General features: G+C 38.9%; 1 protein-coding gene across 5 annotated transcripts in view; it reads left to right on the top strand.

Moving 5' to 3' along the window:
- Positions 1–7,644: 7,644 nt before the first annotated feature.
- VAMP4 (vesicle associated membrane protein 4) overlaps positions 7,645–22,619 on the top strand; it is a 42,547-nt gene continuing 27,572 nt past the window's right edge. For 2 of the 5 annotated variants that reach the window (XR_001884473.1, XM_017866895.1), the window contains exons 1-3: positions 7,660–7,823; positions 11,279–11,393; positions 19,825–19,871. Coding sequence is in view for 4 of the 5 variants with exons in the window: in XM_017866895.1 (XP_017722384.1) it covers positions 11,328–11,393; positions 19,825–19,871 (113 nt within the window). In the remaining variant the exon portion in view is untranslated. Of the gene's footprint in view, positions 7,824–9,976; positions 10,037–10,067; positions 10,146–11,278; positions 11,394–19,824; positions 19,872–22,619 lie in introns of those variants that run through there. The other 3 variants (XM_017866896.1, XM_017866898.1, XM_017866897.1) reach the window with 3 other exon arrangements.

The raw sequence follows: 22,619 nt of genomic DNA, 5'->3' as shown, positions 1-22,619 counted from the left end.
CTGGGATCATTGACACCTCTGCCTCCCAGCACAGGCCCCAGGCAAGGACCAGTGGACTCCAGAGCACTCACTGCCCAGGGGCCACAGATGGCTGATCTAGCAGGGGCACCTCTTGGCCGGGTCCCTGGTGCCCCCTCGTATGAACCAGCCTGGGAAACTAAGAGCTCTGCAGCTGTGGGTACAATACAGTGCCCAGGTCCGGGATTTGGGGTGGGGTAGTGGTGTTCAGGACAGGAGACTGGGGCAAGTTGCCTATGGACTTGTGAAAGTGAAAAGAAGTCAAGGGAAATGTTTATCTCTGTCCTTGTCCTAATGCCAGCCATATATGCCACAGGCTAGGGATTCCTTTTAAAGCCCACAGTATTCCCCCACCTAAGTCCTAGTATAACCATCATTTCCATGAGTGCACATGCAATGCCAAGCTCCATGTTTGTATTTGATCCTCACAAACTACTACTGCCATAAGGCAGTAGTTAGTGGCATTATCCCATTTTACCTCCAAGGAATCTGAGGCTGGGGGATAAATAACTTGCCCATGGTGAGTGGAGAAGCTAGGACTGGAATCGGCATCTGCTTTTCTCTAGAGCCTGGGGTGTTTGCCCTTAAGTTGCTCTACTGCCTTCTCTGTGGTGGGTACTTTCCAGTTACTGATTGTGCTGCTGCCCTCCAGCCTGGGTGGCAGAGCAAGACTCTGTCTCAAAAAAAAAAAAAAAAAAAAAAAAAAAAAAAAAACAAAAAACAAAAAAAAAGTAAAAATAGTAAAAGCTTATAGAATGAAAATAGAAAATGTTTTTGTACAGCTATACAATGTATTTGTGTTCCTGAAGGTCTTCAGGAACAATAACACACACTATTTTAACACACACGAATTTAACAATGTTTTCTTCCGGAATACTTCCCGAAGGGCTTGCCTGAGGCTGTTTTACAGTTAACTTTTCGTATATTTTGTATATACTCTAAAATAATGATATATAGTATAATAAATACATAAACTGGTAAGAGTCATTTATGATCAAGTATCACAGACTGTACATAACTGTGTATGCTATACTTTTATAAGATTGGCAGGGCAGGTTTGTTCACACCAACATCACCACAAACTCTTGAGTAATCCATGGCACTACAACAGCAACAACATCGCTAGGTGGAATTTTTCAGATGATAATCTTATATATATGCAGTCCTTTGTTGCCTGAAACGTCGTTCTGTGGCACATGGCTGTAGTTGCTTAGTCTTGTTTTTCTGTGCAAGCTTGTAAGTTTTTAGAAGACAGTAAACGTGGTTTGCCATTTTTGTATCCCCAGACTTTAACAGAATACCTGTCACACATATCTGATGGACAAATTGATTCTCTTTGATATAGCACCCAAGATTAACAAACTATAGAAATGATCCCTGAAAGTATAGTCTTCACTCAAGATTAATATTACCATCTTCAGCAAGAAATTACAGTTGTATTTTACCTTGAACAACTAAAGCCTCTTGAATCAAGTGAGATCATAACAAGACATTATGCTTGATGGATTCTACCTATGTGAAGCCTTAAGAAAAAAGTGCCTAATCTCTCTTTTTTTTTTTTTGAGACGGAGTCTCCCTCTGTCGCCCAGGTGCAGTGTCACGATTTCGGCTCACTCACTGCAACCTCCACCTCCCAGGTTGAAGCAATTCTCCTGCCTCAGCCTCCTGAGTAGCTGGGACTACAGGTGTGTGCCACCACGCTGGGCTAATTTTTTTGTATTTTTAGTAGAAACGGGGTTTCACCATGTTAGCCAGGCTGGTCTCGAACTCCTGACCTCGGGCAATCTGCACACCTCGGCCTCCCAAAGTGCTGGGATTACAGGTATGAGCCACTGTGCCCAGCAGCCTAATCTCTATCATAAGGGAAAAGCATGTGATTCATTTAGAGAAAATATTTATCTAAATTTAAGCTTATTGCTCTGCAATATTTTCTAGTGTTCTCAGTTGTACCATTCTCTAACCTTAGACAAATCACATGTCATCTCAGAACCTTGAGGTCCAAATGATAAAATGAGGAAAATGACACTTGATATCAGAGAGGATTTGTGCAGAAACATATGCTAATCATTAAGCATAGTTCTTAAGAAAATAGGTGTGAAACCAAGAAAATAAATGGCAACCATTTTTAACTTTCAGAGAAGTAGTAAAATAAATTCATAACACAATTAGAGCACATTATTATGCAGGTTCTTCTAATGTTGCCATCTTTGGAACATGTGGAAGGTAATTTCTCCAAGATAAAATTCTTGCAACATGTCACTACATCAATAAACAAGAACAGTTAGAAGAGAAACAAAGCACCTCTCTGAGTCCATCTTATAATGTCACATCTAAAGTTTCATGAGGAAGGCATCAGGGCATTTCCCACATTATTATATATATTAAAAATAATTAAACTATAGTTGAACTTATCTTTAAAAACTAAATTCCACTTGCTTTATTACTCATTACTCTCCATTCTCTCTGTAGACTACTCACATTGCAAAGGACATAACTGAGACTGCTGGCAAACTTTGATATGGATGCTTTGATAGAAAATAATATTGTATCAATGTTAAATTTTCTGAATTTGACAACTGAATTAGAGTTATGAAGAGAATGTTCTTGTTCTTGGAGATACCTACTGAAGTATTTAGGGGGAAAGAGGCATGACATCATTGCTAATTCTCAAATAATGCATGCTGGGGGGAGATACATATTTAAAGAGAAGTAATAAAGCAAACTTAGTGAAATGTTAGCAAACCACGTAAACTCTCTGGCACTCTGTTTCTTCATCTGCTTGGAGATAAAAAGAAGGCTGAACTATTTTGGTTTTATTCACACTTTCATGAAATCCATTTAGGAGTTGAGGTCAGCATTAGAAAAGTGTTATTGAATCTGGATAAAGGATTTAAAAGCATTTAAAATCAAAATGAAAATAAACTAATACCATATTTATATAACACCAAGGCACTCTAAACATGAAAAGATAATGGTTAACTACATGATACCTGTATACTTCCTCTCCAAACGAATTGAGTTATATGCTTACAAGAGTCAATTTACATTTGTACTCCAAAGTATTTATGCCTATTATACTTATAGAATCTATTTAAAGATGTAAATAGATTTCTAATGAAATACAAATAGAAAGTTATTTTCTATAAAAACTAAGTTGATTAACATGAACAACAAACAAAAATTACTGTAGAACTAGGCATAGGTAAGGCAAATCTGTAAAACTTCGGAGAAAAAATTGTACAAAAATCTAGACTGACTGGGCATTCAAACTGCTTGAAAGGTGTCTTTAACTTCTTGTTCCACTTTGAAGAAAATGAAACTGGAAACTGGAAACAATGCACATTGTAACGAAGACAAATTGTTCCAACCAGTAAACTCATGCTCAGATAAAAGGTCTTGGGCCTACTACCAAGACTGGTGAGTGAACATATAATTATACATTCGAGTCAAAATAAAATGACTATAGTATATATTTGCCATTTTAAAATACGTACCACTATAACTGACTTTTTAAATTAACCGATCAATTGGTCCCAATTTTAGGGGAAGAGAGTGCCTCTACCATTGTTTTAATTGAAAAAGTGCTATACATGGTAAAGATATTCGAATGGTACAAAACACTACACATCAAGAAAGTTTCCCTTCTGTATTAGTCTTCTAGGGCTGCTATAATGAAATACCATGGACTAGGTGGCTTAACTACAGAAATTTATTTTCTCACAGTACTAGAGGCTAAAAGTCCAGGATCAAGGGGCCATCAGGCTTGGTTTATGGTGTGACCTCTCTTTCTGGACTGCAAATGGCCATCTTCTGTGCTCTCATATGGCCTATTCTCTGTGCCCATGCACTCAGACACTAGCTCCACAGGATTAGGGTTTTGCCCTTCTGACTTCATTTAACCTTAATTATTGTCCTAAAGGCCCTATCTCCAAATGTAGTCACACTGGAAGTTAGGACTTCAACATATGAATTTTGAGGGGATATAATTCATTCCGTAACACTTTCCATGCCAAAATCACCATCCTACTGGGGTGTGTGTGTGTGTGTGATGCTCAAATGGAAGCAGAGTCTACACATTATTTTGCACCTTACTTTTCTCACCTTATAGCATCATACAGGTATTCATGTGAGCACATCTAGATCTATCTAGTTTATTTTAATGGCTGCATACTGTTCTATTGAATGGCTACATTATGACTTATTTCAGCAATTTCCTATTGCTGAACAGTTAAGAGTTTTTTTTTCACTCTATTACAAAAATCCTGTAATAGATATTTTTATAGAATACTTTTATATACAACCTGTATACCCATGGGATAAATTTTAGAAGTAAAATTGTTAGATCAAAAAGAACTTCATATAAAGTTTTGATGCATATAATTACCGTGAACTTTTTAAAAATGCACCTAGTTTTATACTCCTACTAAGTGTTTAAGAATGCTTGTTCCTCCCACCCTGCTCTCATACCAAACATACACACATACATACACACCCAATACTGTAGTATCAATTTTTTTATTTTTGCCATTGAGCTGACACAAAGGATCAAACTGTCAAATCAGAGATTTTACTCAGTATCGAGCTTTACTAATAATTTCAAGAACACCAGTAATTCCCAGGTCCTTTCTTCTTGCTTTGGATGCGTCCTGGCCCAGGACAGATGTGGTTTCTAAATCAAGCGTACAGTCACCCCACTTACACAGAAGGAGCCAACTCAGTTACAATACACTTCCATTTTACGCTAAGTTATATAACTTCCGCGGTATTTTCCAGTTAATCATACCCCTGAAATCCACATTGATTCTGTTTCGTTTTGTGAGAGGGAGTCTCGCTCTGTCTACCAGACTGGAGTGCGGTGGTGCGTTCTCTGCTCACTGCAACCTCTGCCTCTCCGGTGCAAGCGATTCTCTTGCCTCAGCCTCCTGAGCAGATGGGATTACAAGTGTATGCCCCCACACCCAGCCAATTTTTGTATTTTTGGTAGAGACGGGGTTGTGCCATGTTGGCCAGGCTGTTAAGTCCTGACCTCAAGTGATCCGCCTGCCTCAGCTTCCCAAAGTGCTGGGATTACCAGATCGATTCTTAATGTGTTTACCATAAACAATCCCAGGACAATCTGGGACATCTTGATAGAGGAATTCCACAAATATGGACTCTTCTGCTAGCAAATACCATTGGTTTGTTTGCCAGGAGGTCTGTAATTACCATATTTATAAAAAGCACATGCTTGCTTGCTTTCCTGAGAGTATTTCCCTACGAGGGGAGAGACTGGATTGCAGATCTTCTGCTCAACTCCTTTCTCAGTCACTGATAGATGAAAAATGGTATTTCCTTGTTTACTTTTACATTTTAAGTAATGTTGAACATTTAGCAACTAAATATTGAAAGCTAGAAGGGAGATGAATCAAGAAGCAATTACCTTAGCAGACTTGAAAAGTAGGAATTCCAAGCAGGCCATGAAGCAACCTGATGCACACAATGAAACCCTGCATGAGGCTCAGGAATTGGAAGTACCAGGTAAAGCTGAAGAGAGCATGATGTGAGCTAGAAATAAATGAAGAATGGTAGAAAGTCTGTTTAAGAATGAATCAGATGCTCAGATTCCCTTTGTTATCCCATCAAAAGCCCAGAGATTTAGTCTTGGAAGACAGCAAAACGCTGATTCTCTAGCTCAGAGGACAGCAGGCCCTCTTAAGGATGAAGGTGTCATGTTGCAAAAGGGGAAAAGAAAATTAGAGGACTAACATCTGAATAACTGAAGCTCACTAAAAAGAAAATGGAGGAAATAAGTAACTCGAGTTCCTTGGAGTTCTGCTTCTAAGCTCAGTGCTACTTATAATCTTTTAGGCTTACTGGTATATTTGATTCATGTTAACTGTAAAATGACATTTTCTAAGTTTCGCAAATATTGGGGATAGTCAAAGGGACTTTGTTCAGGTGATTAAAGGGTGGGACTTGCATTACCCCTCTCCTAAGCAACCATTCCAAAATGACTGGTGGGACTAAAGAATTATGGTTATAAAAAAAAGAAACCCAAAGAATGGATTATCCATAAAAGCTATGCAATGATGTGCCCGTTGGAGCTCACTGACCACACCTTAAGTTGTCTATGTATAAGAGACGAGGCTATAACTAGCTAAAGCTCTAACTGGCTAAGGCACCAAAGCCAGAAAATATCCTATAACATGCAAATATACAGACATAAAATCAACTGTAAGTGCTGGGCACAGCTGCTTGTGCCTGTAATCCCAACTACTTGGGAGGCAGAAGCAGGAAGATCACTTTAGCCCAGGAGTTCACAGCTGCTGTGAGGTATGTTTGTGTCACCGCACTCCAGCCTGCGGGAAGAAGTGATAACTCGTCTCAAAAAAAAAAAAAAAAAAAAAAAATCAGCTGTAAAAGGAAAAATAATGTCTGGGTTACCTGTGGAGTCTGGGGGTAGTCCCAGTACCACGCCTAGACAGATATAAACCATGAGAGGTTTCTATTCTAGGTGGGCCGTTTCAGTCCAAGTCAGCAACTTGGCATAAACACAGGCAACTGAGTTTAGCATCAAGCTTTCAGAACCTTCAACTGACAACCCAACGGCTGTTTCTAAATCTCAGACCATTTAAATCAGAATCTAGGTAACACGTGGGCACCTACGTAGTTTTAAAAGCTTTCCAAGTGATTCAACTCCAAGTGAATCAGAGTTGAGTATCATTGCCTTAGTCATGGCATTTTTCAAATTCGTTAGTACATTTTTACATAAAAAAAAATCAAAAGAAGAGCAACTTTTTGGTAAGAGGGTGTCTATTCTTTCCTTTCCTTTAGTGTCCTCAGATCTTTCCTTCTGCTGTTTTGTCTACTCTTGTTCTTGAACACCCCTCTTATTTTATATCTTTAGAAAGTGCCTGGCAAAGCATTTCAGAGTTAAAATACTGTATCAACAAAGGACCCATAGACACTGTATTCATTTTAAAAGATGTGTAGTGAATATGATTCAGTGAGTAAAATAATCCAGCTGGGGCGTGGGAGGAATGGATAATAAAACAAATAAGAGAACGGAAAAACAAAATTAGGAATTGTTTTTCGTAGCCAGCTACTGCGGGCTTGGAGATCTAAACATGATACCAAATTGGGTGGAGGGGGAGGGAGTGAGGGAGGAACGGGCAGAGTGGCGGAATGGCCTGGCAAGGGCGATTTCCCTGAAACCTGAAGGCTTTCAGTCACAACTAAGGGATACCGGGAAAAGAACACCGAGCCCTCGTTCCGTATCTATCTAAACTAGCTGTGTAACTTTAAGTCAATCTCCTCTCTGAACCAGATATTCCTCCTATCTAAAGGGAGGAGCCTGGCCTAGGAACTCCTAACATCTCTTTCCAAGTCTAGCTAATTCTGTAAACAAGGGATCGAACAGATCTCTTTTCTTCAGAAAAGGCCCCAGACGAACCCGAAGCAGGTTCACCGGATCGCGACCGGAACCTGGAGAACCGGTGGTCGTTCCTCCCCTAAAGCACAGCCTAACTTTGGAAAGCTGCATCTAAACTGCGTGTGGGTCTGGGCTCTTCTAGGCGAAGCGCGTTCGGCGGAATCGACTTCCTCGACTATCTCCGTGCCCTGGACCCGCCCTCTCCGCCTGGCGCCAGGCCGCCGAGCGCCGATCGGCTCGATGAGCGGAGGCGCTGCTGCGCGCTGCGGCCGACGCCGGGTCTGCACGCACTTTCTCCCCCTCCCAGCCTTTTACCTCGGCTTCCCACTCCTTCCCCCGCCCGCCCAGCACCGCCAGCCCGGGAGAGCTGCCGGGAGTTCCCCGGGAGCCTCAGGTACTGGCGCTGGCCTGTTCCCAGCGGGAGGGGCTGGTGTGAGGAGGAAGGAAACGAAGAAGACGCCCAGCCTCGCCGCCCCCCGACGTCCTAGTCGGGCTGGTCGGCCGGCCTCCGGCATCTAGGAAGGGACCCCGGAGTGGGAAAAGGCTGGGGCCCGGGGTGCCGTGAGGAAGGAAGATGAGGACAGGGGTGTGCGGACGGGGAGCAGTTGAGGAAGAGAAGAATTGGAATGGAGGGGAACTCTGGGGTGATGGGAAGAAAACAGTGCCATGGATGGGGAAGGTTTGGTAAGAGTGGGATGCAGTCAGGAATGCCAGGAGCTACCGTGGGGCAGGAAGGGCCAGTGTTAGGATCAGATATATCGAGGGACGTGGCCTGGTGCGACAGATTGGGTGTGGGGGGTGAACGGAGCTGCCTGGAATTGTGTATTTAAAGGGCTCGGGAGAAAGAGCGCCAACGCTGCTGTGTTTATAATGACCGGAAGGTGGGAGTGAATCGTTACACTTGACAGGCTTTGCAAATGACGTCTCCGGTCTGTGTCCATCCAAGTCACTTTATTTCTGTGAAATCAAGCAAGACGGCTGATGACAGACAAGGAAGACGAGTCAAAAGGGGAATGGAGGCTTGGAAAAGGAGAGCCTCTGCCCAGATTCAAAGCTGTTGACTAGATAACGTACTACTTACGAAAATGCATACATAGACATTTAAGTATATGCCGATGTATAAGAAGCATACGGTGATGTGACTTTTTTAAGTGAATTTTATAGTGGTGGTCTATCCTCAATGTGGAAATACATGATGGCTCTCTTATTTACATGTATACCTAGTCACAAACACCTGAATTCACATGTCTTTTTTGTAGGAGAAATCTTAGGCGGAGAAATCCTAGTCTACTTTCTGAGCATGATTTATTTCTACTAGTTGTTTGATACACATGTCATCAGTTACTAATAATCAGTTGCAAATAACATCAAAGTTCATCGAGGTAGCTAATTAATCTGCCTGCTGCTTTGCTGATGGGCTTTCTATTTGTTGCACATGGTTTCTTGGGATTACGAGACCTGAATATGGGGTTTGCTCCTCCTTAAGATTGTAGTTTTACTGTATGTCTCATAAAGGCATTATATAAGTCTGCCTGTTGTTTGCTTCGAGATGTTGAGGGAGCCTCTTTGCAGGGGTTAAAATCTAAATACAGATATAGTTAAAAGCACAAGTTCTTCAGTAATTTGCTTTGTCATCTGTTTTTCCATGCATTCTGTTACATTTCTGCAAGAATTAAGTATTCCGAAATCAAAGTATGAGGAATAAAAGGGCCAGATGTATGTGACAGAAATATTGTGGAACCAAGAACTCAAGAGCTGTTAGGCAGCAAGAGTTTGGTTTTTGTTACAAGTGAATAATTTCTGATTTGGAAGCATTTCTTACCAAAGAAAAGTGTTTGTGTCCATTTGTTTTGACAAGCAGCTGACTTAAAATATTACTTTTATTTGGTTCGTGAAACCAGATTCTGGGATTATTCTTTTTTAAGTGTATGTCATTAACCAACAAACTGATATCTAACTATACCTAATTTAAAGGGCTGTGTTTCTTCTTGTGGAGAAGGAAACAGGACTATTGGGTTGTTACCAGGAAGTGGGTCTTTCTAGAACAGAATTCTGTAAACCTGACGATCAACTAATTGAAAAAACAGTTAAAACTGATAATGCACAGCCATTGATTAATTTAGGCCTGTATCTCTGCTGTTTCAATGAGTGTAGTGACTAACGTTATCGTTACTAAACTTTAGTTTTCTCCTAGTTTCTTGGTGCCTACTTCAAAGAAGGTTCATAAAGAGTAAAAGAAAAAGCATGTGTATCGCTGAGCACAGTGCCTAGCACACAATATAACATTATTTCTGAGCTATCCTGAATTGCTGAGTATTCATCTACCATCTAGTCAAAAATACTGAAAATTCATTATTTGCATAGAACAACTTTTTCTCAAAAAAAGTTTTAATATGTTGCATACACAAGCATTTTCCTGGAAAGTCACAATGCATATTAGCATATAACAGGATGTGAGTCATTCTGTAGCAAAGAAAACTAGTTTTGTTTAATCCAGTTGTTTTGATAGAAGAAAAATTGAATTTCTCCTATTTTCTCTCAACACAGAATACTCCTGTGACCTCAAAAAGACTTCTCCTCACGAGCAAGCAGGCAATTCTGCAGCAGGTTCTCCAGCTGGGTGTTCTCTAGTTCAATTCTGATACTGTATACCTAGAGACAGCATCAGATCCTGCAGGTTGAGGGCTTAATCCTACAAGATTCCCCCCAACTTCAGGTGCCAGTCACAAGTTCCAGGTTGTTTTACCTGTGCTTCCAACTGACTGACTATAAATCATAGTTCCCACAATCCCTTCCTTGTGTTCCATTTATTTGCTAGAGTGGCTCACAGAATTCAGAGAAACACTTTGTTTACTGGTTTATTATAAAGGATAGAGATCAACAGCCAGATGGAAGAGGTGCATAGGGCAAGGGGTACAGAGCTTCTGTGCCCTCTCCAGGTGTACCACTGTCCAGGAACCCTCTACTTGTTCAGCTTTCGGGAAGCTCTCTGAACCCTGTCCTTTTTGGGTTTATGGAGTCTTCATTAGTAGGCATGATTGATTACATCATTGGCCATTGGAAATCAGTTCAACCTGGAGCCCTCCTCCCCTCAGGAAGCTAGGGGGTGGGGCTGAAAAGTCGCAGTCTTATAATCATGCCTAGGTTTTTCTGTGACCAGCCTCCATCTTGAATCTATGTGGGGTCTAAGCTACCAGTCATCTTACTAGCATACACAAGACACATCACTGCAGGGATTCCAAGGATATGTCAGGAAATGGGGATTAAAACCAAATATATACATATATTTTATAAATCACAATATCACACAGTACTTACCAAACATACCCCTTTTTATGGAGTACCAATGGGACATTATAGTTCGCAGAATATTTTTGCATGTATTATCCAATTTGACCATCCCACCTCTGCCGAAGCCTGAAAATCACTATTTTACACATGAGGAAACTGAATCATTGTTTAAGCAGCCAACTAAAAGTGAGAGAAATAGACATGTTATCCTGTCTTCTGACTCCAACTTTAAATTGTAGAGCATTTAATGTCTCAGTGAGACATCTTCCCTGTACTCTCTGCTCTTTCATTTTATAAAAATCTATCTTAAGTCACTCATATCCTACACATGTTCTCTTAGGGCAATTACATCCATTTTCTCATAGTTTTAACTATTTCTTGTGTGTTGAGGTCTAGCATGGAGGCCCCATTCACTGGAGTGGAACAAGTGAGAGGGGAGGAATTGAAGTCAGAAAAATGAGGGAGTCACTGTCATACGGGGTCTTGTGTATATTGTTTTAAGTACTTTAGCTTATACCCCAAAGTCTCAAATCTGATGGAATTTATTTTCTCTTTAAGGCGGTGACTATCCTGTTGAGAAGCAGAAAATACTTCGCAAGTAAAAAATATGCCTCCCAAGTTTAAGCGCCACCTCAATGATGATGATGTCACGGGTTCTGTGAAAAGTGAAAGGGTAAGTTCAGAATCTTAAGCTTTAAAAACAAAAGATTCAAAATATGTTTTCATTCCCTTTGTAAATAATAGAAAAAAACCATCCGGGCACGGTTGCTCATGCCTGCAGTCGCAGCACTTGGGACACTGCAGCAGAATAGCTTGAGCCCAGAAGTTCAAGACCATCTTGGACAACCTAGGGAGACCCTGTCTCTACAAATATTTTTTTAAAAATTAGTGAGGCATGATAGCACGTGCCTGTGGTTCCAGCTATTCGGGAGGCTAAGGCAGGAGGATCACCTGAGCCTGAGAGATAAAGGCTGTGGTGAACTGTGATCTGTACTCCAACCTGAGCAACAAAGCAAGACCCTGTCTCAACAATTAATTAATTAATTAATAATAACAGGAAAATCAAAGGTTTATGACTATATTCTAATCCTAATTGTTTTCTTCATAGTAAATGTATTTAAAAACATGTTACTTAGATTGGTGACAACTGAATCCTACTTCTATTATTGATCAAATCATTATTCTCATAGCTTCTTTCTAGTTTTTGAAAGGGAGTTTTATACAAATACGCAGTATCTTTTAAGAACTTTGAAGCTGAATATATTTGGAATTTTCAGATTTTAGAAAGTTAAGAACATATTATGTAACAGCATTTTTGGGGCCTGGACCAGTGCCTCTAAAAATATTAGTATTTCTCAGTGAAGTGTATATTTAGTTATACCTAACTAATGTAAATAAAGTGTGTAAATAAACTAGCTAACATCAGTTCAGATTTTCCTCCAAAACCTTTTGATTTTCAGAAGCTTTTAGATTTTGGAATTGCAAATAAAGGTCTCCAGACCTGTAATTATCTTAGGTTCCAGAGTATCTTTCATATAATGCTTCAATTTCTAGTTTATTCCAGAATATTCTGTGCAAAGATATATGAATCTAGAAATTATGTAGCATTTTGAAAGACATTTTATATGAATGTTGTAGGCAGATTACTTTTAGAATAAGTACTCAATACATATTTATTGGGGGAAATAATTCACATTCTTATTTTTTTAATGCACCATTCTGAAGCCCTCCTTCCCTTCCTTCTTGTCTTGATTCATTCAACAAATATATATTGACCGCCTACTGTGTGCTAGGCACTGGGCTAAAAATTGGAAGACATAGTCTGTGCCTTTGCAAAGCTTTTAGTCTGCTTTGTTTTACATGCTCTTTTTGGATAACCTCAGAACTTCATATTATCCACTCTATCCACCATCTTATGACTTTTAGCCCTAAGTTTATTTTAGTACAACACAGGAAACGTTTTCTTCCCCTTAATCTAACCCTTTGTACAGCTTTTTGGGTTTTGTGTGTTTTTGATGGTTGGTTTTTATTTTTTGAGACCAGGGTCTTGCTCTGTCGTTGAGGCTGAAGTGCAGTGGTGTAATCACGGCTCACTGCAGCCTCCACCTTTTGGGCTTAAGCTATCCTCCCACCCTAGCCTCCTGAGTAGCAAGGACGACAGGTGCATGATACCACTCCCGGCTAGTTTTTATTTTTCTTGTAGAGATGGGGTCTCACCGTGTTGCCCAGGCTGGTCTCAAATTCCTGAGCTCAAGTGATCCATCTGCCTTGGCCTCCCAAAGTGCTGGAAAGTGCTGGGATTACAGACATTTGACACTGCTCTCAGCCTGTTTTTTTGTTTGTTTGTTTTTTTAATGGGGAATAGAATCCACCAATAGACTAATTGTTAGCAAGTTTATTTAAAAAATAAACTTTAAGGAGTCACCAATGATTTCCATGTTACCAAATCCAATTATTCCTTTTTTGCCATAATTTCAACTGCTTACCAGCATTTGGTGCAGTTTCAACAATTTTAGTCACCTATCTTTTTGCCTCCACATCATGGTGAAACTCTTAGTGTCTGCTTGAGCTATTTCCCCATGCAAGGAATTGAGAAATGCCTTGAGGAAATAAACCAAGTCTGGGTGAACTGGGAAGGCTGTGGCAGAGAGAAGGCAGAGAATGATCAGGGATTGAGAAATCACTCACAGGGATAAGCCAGGGTCTCTTTCTTTATGTAGTATCTTTCAAGATAGACCTCCAAGAAAAAGTGATTCAGAAAATTTGACATACCTGTGCTGGAATTCCATACACTGAAGAATTACTATCAAAAGCATGTCTTGGCCAGGCGTGGTGGCTCACGCCTGTAATCCCAACACTTTGGGAGGCCGAGGCAGGTGGATCACTTGAGGTCAGGAGTTGGAGACCAGTCTGGCCAACATGGTGAAATCCCGTCTCTACCAAAAATACAAAAATTAGTTGGGTGCAGTGGTGCACACCTATAATCCCAGCTACCCAGGAGGCTGAGGCAGGAGAATCGCTTGAATCTGGGAGGCAGAGGTTGCATTGAGCTGAGATTGTGCCATTGCACTTCAGCCTGGGTGACAGAGTGAAATTCCATCTCAAAAAGAAAAAAAAAAGGCATGTCTTTACAAAGCAGAAGGTTGGAGAAATACTAAACCCGTTCAGAGAATAAATGTCAGTTTGTTAAAGTAAATGATACCAATTGTGAACCTATAAAATAATCCAGTGTAAAACAACACAGACTTGATGTGCGTCCAGTACAAGCTGACTGAAAGCTCCTGATGAATATTCAGTGATCAGCGTGCACAAAATATGTTGAAATATTTTTTAAATCATCAGTTAGAATAATCTGAGCCTCTTATTGCCCCAAGGAAATTTTTAGTCACTTACCCGGAGATGCTTGCAAAGCATTAATATCCTGGAAGATGATCAATAAATGCTGACAGTTGATTGACTGATATCTGAGATATGTCAGGTAAATACCTCAGTCTTGGACAGAGAGCCTTTAAGTCACATCTAACTTTGTGTAAGATGAAGACTGAAGTACGGAAATGTATGCAGTAAAATCACCTCTCAGAACTTGTTTGTAATTCATACAATCTATGTCAATTTTGAAAAATGTATGTAAAGCAGAGAAAGTTGTAGCCAAATTCAATGTATAGTATGCAAGAGTATATTATTTAATAATTTTAATTGGTGCAAATCTCATTAATTTTATAGTTTTATTTTTACATGATTTCGAACTTAAACTATTTATATTTCCTAAGTTCCCCTGTGTTTCTTTCTCACAATCACTGCTGAATGTAAATTTGTGTTCACTGAATGGAATCACTGTTAAGAGCATATTCACTTGAATACGATTGCTTTTTAAAAATCAAGTCCAGGAGTGATATACCAGTAGCACAGTCTCATGGTATATTGGTCATAATCCTGAGAAAATATTGACAAAATTATTATTTGTAGATATTAAATACCAGTTTAATATGTGTGGAAATCAGATTAAATAGGACATAAAGTCCCCCCTAATAACAAGGTCAGGAAAAAATTACTTCAAGAAAAACAATAGTAAACCTTAAATTTAAAAAAAATACAAATAAATAAGCTTTATGAATATATTTTTAAATTTAAAGTGTACTGTCTCAATAAATTCCACTGCTGAGACTGTAATTGTATCACTTTCTCCTTACATTCTTCATTGATTACTAGTATATTAGATACCAGAACTGAATAAAATTGACTGTTTAAAGAGAATTCCTTTTTGATGTTTATTATATTATGAAGTTTGATAACTGATTGGTTCGAATAATATATAAATTACTTTTAAAACCTTTTAAAAGTTTTGTTCGTCTTTCCTATTATACTTTTTTGGTAACAGCTTTATTGAGATAAAAGTCACATACCATACAATTCACCCACTTAAAGTGTACAATTCAGTGGGTTTTATTATACTCACAGAGTTGTGCAACAATCACCACAATCAATTTTAGGATATTTTCATTAGCCCAGAAAGAAATGCTGTGCCCTTTTGCAGTCATCTCCCATTTTCTTTATCCCCTCAGCCTTTAAGCAACTGCAGACCTATAGATACATCTATTCTGGATGTTTTCTATAAATGGAATCATATAACATATAGCCTTTTGTGACTGGCTTCTTTGACTTAGCATAATGTTTTTAAGATTCATCAATGTTGTAGTGCATATCAGTGCTTCATTCTTTTCTTTTTTTCTTTTTCTTTTTGAGACGGAGTCTCCCTCTGTTGCACAGGCTGGATGGAGTCCAATGGTGCGATCTCGGCTCACTGCAACCTCCACCTCCTGGGTTCAAGCAATTTTCCTGCCTCAGCCTCCCAAGTAGCTGGGATTACAGGCATGCACCACCATGCCCAGCTAATTTTTGTGTTTTTAGTAGAGATGGGGTTCCACCATATTGGCCAGGCTAGTCTCGAACTCCTGATCTCAGGTGATTCGCCCACCTCGGCCTCCCAAAGTGCTGGGAGGCCTTCATTCCTTTTTATTGCTAAGTAATATTCCCTTATATTGATATAACACATTTGGTTTACCCATTTATCAGTTCATAGATATTTGGGTTTTTTTCTACTTTTGGCTATTTTGAATACTGCTGCTATGAACATTAGCATACAAGTTTTTGTTTGAGCATGTTTTTATTTCTCTTGGGTATATACCTAAGGCAGAGTTGCTGAGTATTGTAGTAACTCTCTGTTCAGCCTTTTGAAGAACTGCCCACCTGTTTTCCAAAGTGGTTGTACAATTTTTACATTCTCACCAGCAATGTATGACGGTTCCGATTTCTCCACATCCTCACCAACACTTATTATTATCTGCCTAGTGGGTATGAAATATTATCTCATTGTGTTCTATTATTCTTTTTTGACACTGTATCCCTAGCACTTGTGTTTATTCAATGAATGTATGAAAAGGCATTGGTTTGAGACATTGAGAAAAGGTGTGTTTCTCAGTGTACAATTATAGTAAACATACCTTATCTTTAGTATTATTATCCTCTAAACCAAATAAATTATTACTGTTACCATTATTATTTTGAGACTGGGTCTGGCTCTGTCATCCAGGCTGGAATGCAGTGGCACGATCGTGGCTCACTGCAGCCTCCTCCTGGGCTCAAGCAATCCCCTCAAGTAGCCTCCAGAGTAGCTGGAACTACAGGCATACACCACCACGCCTAATTTTTTTTTTTTTTTTTTTTTGGTAGAGATGGGGTTTCACTACACTGCCCAGGCTGGTTTCGAACTCCGGGGCTCAAGTGATCCTCCCTCCTCATCTTCCCAAAGTGCCGGGATTACAGGTGTGAGCCACCATGCCCGGCCGTAAACCAAATAAATTATATTATAAATGTAATGCTTGTCTGTTGCTTGTTAGCTGGAATATTACTCAAGAAATACTTATTTAAAAAATGACCTAATGCATTTCCTTGAATATTAATTGGTTTTGAACATTTCATGTGGTCATTGGCCATTTCTTCTATTGGGTATTATCTATTTCTATTCTTTGTTTTTCTATAATGTCTCTTTTTCTTACTAGCTTTCTCATAATTTGCGCAGCTTTTGTTTTAGATATTTTAAGCTATATTATTAGGTATTTAAACATTCGTTGCTATTAAATCTTCTTGATGGATTGTACATTTTATTATTGTAAAATCATCTTATTTGATTGTTTAATACTTTGTCCTAAAATTCCTCTTTATATTGCTAACTGTAACATTCTTTTTGTTAGAATTTGCTGATGTATGTTTTCTACCCCCGCTTTTCCCCATCCTTTATTCGATATTTGTTTTAGATGAATTTCTTGCAAACAGATATTGGCTAGAATTTTTTTGAACCCTAATTACATATAGTTTTTGTTATTAAATGGGGACATTCAAACCAGTCACATTTATTGTGAATAACTAATACACTCGGACTTTTTCTGTGCCAGCCAGCTAGTCCTGCAGCAATGAATGCTCTTCACCCTGATCTTTGGCTGGCTCTTTGTTATTTGGATCTCAGCTTAAATTTCACCTCTTCAGAGTGATTTTTTATGACAGCCTAATCTCACATAGTCACACCATCACTTTTTGTCCCATCACTGTTTTAATTCTCTGCACAGCATTTGTCGCAATCTTGTTTTTCTGTGAGCGCTCAGACTTCGTTTTGTTCAAAACTGGTGCTTAGTACTTAGAACAGTGCACATAGAAGCACGTAAAAGATGCCCAAAAATACTTGTTAAATGAGTATTGAATACATCCTTCTTTCATTTTTTTCACTTTTTAGTATATGTCATATATTATACATAGATATAGTGATATTCATTGTATTTCTTATATTTTCCTTTTCCCGTATGCCTTTTCTTATGCTAAATTCTCTTATGCCTTCCCTTACACTAGATTGATTATTTTCACTCATCTTCCTCCTTGCCCCCAGAACCACCATATCTAAACCACAGTTTAGATATTTTACTCCCTTCTCCCTCCTTCCCTCTCTCTTTTGTTACTAACTTTATATTTTAATGGTAGTGTTAATCTGTGTTCTCTGTCAACATACCAAAAACTAAGCCCCTTCCCTTGTTTTACTTTTTAATTCTAGTCCTGTTTCCGCTTCCTCCATTCCACTCCTCATCAAGATGAGCATATTGGCAATGCTTTCACTTCCTCACTTCAGTCTCCCACTCCCAGCTTCTGGGCTTTGTTGGAAACGTTTTAGGTTCTTTTTAAGCTTTTCTGTATAATACGTATTTTTTTCAAAAGCTTTAACTTATTGTTTACAGTCACATTATCATCAACTATTTAGATTTGGCCACACATTGTATTAGATTCATTGATTGCATCATCCATCTCAGTCTTAAGGTCTTTGTTTTGATTTCATTTTCTTTTTGGCTGCTGTAATTTCTTGAGGAATTTCCTCAGAAAAAGTACATGGGTAGTGTATTAATTTCCCATTACTGCTGCTACAAATTACCACAGACTTAAAACAACACAAATTTATTGTCTTATGGTTCTGGTGACCAGAAGTCTAAAATGAGCTTATGGGGCTAAAATCAAGGTGCCAGTAGGGCTGTGTTGTTTCTGGAGGCTTTAGGGAAGAAACTGTTTTTTTGCTTTTCCTAGCTCCTAGAGGCTGTTTACCTTTTTAGGCTCATGCCCCTTCCTGTGTCTTCAAAACCGTCAGTGTAATGTCTGTCTGTCTCTCTCTCTCTCTCTCTCTCCTCTGCATTGGGCCCGGGCCCATATGAATAATTCATAATGATCTTTTCTTCTCAAGATCCGTAATCACATCTGCAAAGTCCCTTTTACCATTCAAGGTAATACATTCACAGGTTTTGGTGATTATATTAGCCAGGCGTGGTGGCACGCACCTGTAGTCCCAGCTACTTGGGAGGCTAAAGCAGGAGAATCGCTTGAACCCGGGAGGTGGAGGTTGCAGTGAGCCGAGATTGCACCACTGCACTCCAGCCTGTGTGACAGAGCAAGACTCTGTCTCAAACAAAACAAAACAAAACAAAAAAACAGGTTTTCGTAATTAGGAAATGAACATCTTTGGGAGCTATTATTCTGCCTACAACAAGTGGTAGTTTGAGCATCCCTAATCTGAAAATCCAAAATGCTCCCAAATCTGAAACTTTTTAAGTAACAGCATTATGCCACAATGGAAAATTCCACGCTTGACCTTATGTGATGAGTTGCAGTCAAAACGCAATCAAAATTTTGTTTCATGCACAAGAGTATTAAAAAATATTGTGTAAAATTACCCTTAGGCCATGTATATAAGGTATATTTGAAACTCAAGGTCTTTATGAAGCATAATGAATTTTGTGTTGAGACTTCGGTCCCATCCCCAAGATGTTTCCTTATATATATGCAAATATTCTAAAATCCAAAATTTGAAATACTTCTGGTCCCAAGCATTTAGGAAAAGGGATTCTTGTATACTATGTGAGCTCTTGTGTGTCTGAAAAGGTCTGGATTTTGCTCTCTTTAGCCACCTTTTGGACTTTATACCCACCCCTTTTGGGGAGAAGGTGAGACTGTCCTCATTTTAAGGAAAATTGTTGTATGTTGTAAAAGTAAGATTGCTTTTGTTTGGAAGTTCAGATTTGTTTAGGGGGCTGTTTGTGGGTAGAGTAGCTAAAAAGTAGAACATGCCCATTTTTAAGCCCTTGTCCTCAGCTCCAAACTATCCCTCTATACTCTTCTCTGATGCTGCAATTGGAATCCACAAACTATATTTCGTCTTTCCACCTGGCTCCCTAAGTTCTGCCAACAGACAGACACTGGCAGTCAGAAGGAAGGAGAGGGGACTTGCTCCCTCCTGACTACCTGCAGTTCCTCACTCCCATACCAGCTTCAGTGACCTTTCTACCTTTTTTAGTCAGTTATAGGATTCTATAATTATGAGCATTTTCTTTGCAAAGTCTGTAAATGTTGTCCCACATCTTCTAGCTTCCAGTGAAAGATATGTAATTACTTTTCCCTCTTTATGGACACTTGGAGTTAAGATATTTCACTAGTATAGGACTTATTTCATTACTCCTCTGTGGCATTTTGTAAGCCCTCTGAATCTGAAAACTCAAGTCTTTTTCTTTTTTTGACAGAGAAATCTTTTGGAAGATGATTCAGATGAAGAAGAGGACTTTTTTCTGTAAGTTTTTTTTACAGCTTTATTAGGGTGTAATTGACATATAATACATGCATATATCTAAAGTATACTGTATACATTTTGACAGACATACAGTAGTCTCCCTGATACATGAGAGATGCATTCCAAGATCCCCCAGTGGATATGTGAAAACAGAGTAGCAAACCATATGTATGTATGTATGTATATATATACACACATACATGTTTTATATATGTGTGTATATGTATACACACATATTTTTTTTCTATACATACATACCTATCATAAAGTTTAACTTATAAATTAGGCACTGTAAGAGATTAACAGCAAAAGCTAATAATAGAACACTTATAACAATATACTATAATAAAATTTTTGTGCATCTGGTCTCTGTCTCTCTCTCTCTTAAAATATCATCCTATGCTCACCCTTCTTCTTGTGATGATGTGAGATAATAAAATGCCTACATGATAAGATGAAGTGAGGTGAAGGATATAGACATTTTGACATAGCATTAGGTACTATTGACCTCTGATGATATGTCAGAAGAAGAATCATCTATTTAAGGTGGTCTTGGATCATGAAGCCAAGAAGATGTTGATAACTAAAGGAATGGGTAGCATATACAATGTGGATATGCAGGACAAAGGGGTGATTCACATTTCAGGTGGGACAAAGCAGGGCAACTTGAGGTTTCATCATGCTACTCAGAATGGTGCACAATTTAAAACTTACAAATTGTATTTCTGGAATTTTCCATTTAATATTTTCAGACTGCAGTTGACCATGGGTAACTGAAACTGTGGAAAGCAAAACCATGGGTGAGGGAGAGCTTACTGTACTGTATACCTGTGACATCATCACCAAAATCAAATAATGAACCATCTGTCGCCCTGCAAATTTCCTCATAACCCTTGGTAATCCATTGCTGTCCCAGTCCCTAGGCAGCCAGTGGTCTGCTTTCTATCACCGTAGTTTGTATTTTCTAAAATTTTTTATAAATGAAATCATGCAGTATGCCCCCTTTTTAAAACCTGGCTTTATTCAGCGTGATTTTTGAGATTCATCCATGTGTTAATACTTGGGTTGTTTAATTTTCTGAGTAATCTTCCATTGTATGATGCTGCAGTTTGTTTATGCAATCACTTGTGTGTGGATTTTCGGGTTGTTTCTACTTTTTGGCTTTTACATATAAAGCTGTTAACAAACATTTGTGTGCAGGTTTTTGTGTGGATATATGCTATTATTTCTCTTGGAAATAAAAATACCTAGGAGTAGAATGGCTGGTGTAAGTTTACAATTGTTTTCCAAAGTGGTTGTACCATTTTATATTGTCATCAGCATTGTATGAGAATTCCAGTTGCTCCATATCCTCATCAACACTACATATGGTCAGTCTTCTTCAGTCTTTTTCATTCTAGCCATTCTAGTGGGTGTGTAGTGGTATCTAGTTGTGGTTTTAATTTGCATTTCCTTAATGACATATAATGTTAGTGTGCTTATTTTTCATCCTCATACCTTCTTTGTTCAAATCTTGCCCATTTTAAACTTTTTCTCATTGAGTTGTGTTTTTTTGCTTTTATTTTATTTTATTTATTATTATTTTTTTGAGGCAAGGTATTACTCTTGCTCAGGTTGGTGGAGTGTCCTGGCGCACTCTTGGCTCACCGCAGCTTCAAACTCCTGGGCTCAAATGATTTTCTCACCTCAGCCTCCCAAGTAGCTGGGACTATGGGTGTGTGCCATCACACCCAACTAATTATTATATGTATTTATATTTTGCAGAGATTAGGTCTCACTTTGTTTCCCAGGCTGGTCTCAAACTCCTGGCCTCAATTGATCCTCCCACCTCAGCCTCCCAAAGTGCTGGGATTACGGGGATGAGCCACTATGCCTGGCCAAGAGTTTTTATACAAGATACAAGTTTTCTGTCAGATATGTGTTCTGTAAATATTTACTACAAATCTATAACTTAACCTTTTCATTTTGTAATAGTATCTTTTGAAGATTAAAATTTTGATTTTGATGGCATCAGTTTATTGAATTTTTTTCCTATTGTTTTTGCCATTTTTTTCATATACAAGAAATCTTTCCCCAACTCAAAGTCACTAAGATTTTACCTGTATTTTCTTCTAGGAGTTTTATAGTTTCGATTTTACATTTAGGCCTACAATCCCTTTTAAGTTAATTTTGTATATATTTGAGGTAAGGATGAAACTGGGAGAATATAGCCATCCAGCTATTTCATTGTAATTTGATAAAAAGATCATCCTTTCCCCACTGAATTACCTTGGCATCTCATAAAAAATTAGTTGAACTGATCAATCCTTTGTAGTTATGATTAGAAAGAGTCCTCGGACAGGTCTAGGTTTACATTTGTCAAGTCAGGAAGGACAACATTGTTGTGGGAGTTTTCTCTGGGGATTGATGTAGAGGGAAATATGCGTGAGAGGAAACATTTACCTCTTACTTTGTTAAAATATTGTGACTTGGCAGTGGCTCACGCCTGTAATCCTAGCTCTTTGGCAGGCCGAGGCGGGTGGATCACAAGGTCAGGAGTTCAAGACCAGCCTGGCCAACATAGTGAAACCCTGTCTCTACTAGCAATACAAAAATTAGCCGGGCATGGTGGCTTGTGCCTGTAGTCCCACCTACTTGGGAGACTGAGGCAGGAGAACCGCTTGAACCCAGTAGCTGGAGGTTGCAGTGAGCCGGATTGCACCACTGCACTCCAGCTTGGGCAACAGAGTGACACTTCATCTCAAAAAA

The sequence above is a fragment of the Rhinopithecus bieti genome, unplaced genomic scaffold (assembly GCF_001698545.2).
Source record: "Rhinopithecus bieti isolate Rb0 unplaced genomic scaffold, ASM169854v2 scaffold_1853, whole genome shotgun sequence".
Taxonomy (NCBI): domain Eukaryota; kingdom Metazoa; phylum Chordata; class Mammalia; order Primates; family Cercopithecidae; genus Rhinopithecus; species Rhinopithecus bieti.
Note: the sequence above shows the minus strand (reverse complement) of the source record. Positions and strands in the feature narration are given on the sequence as shown.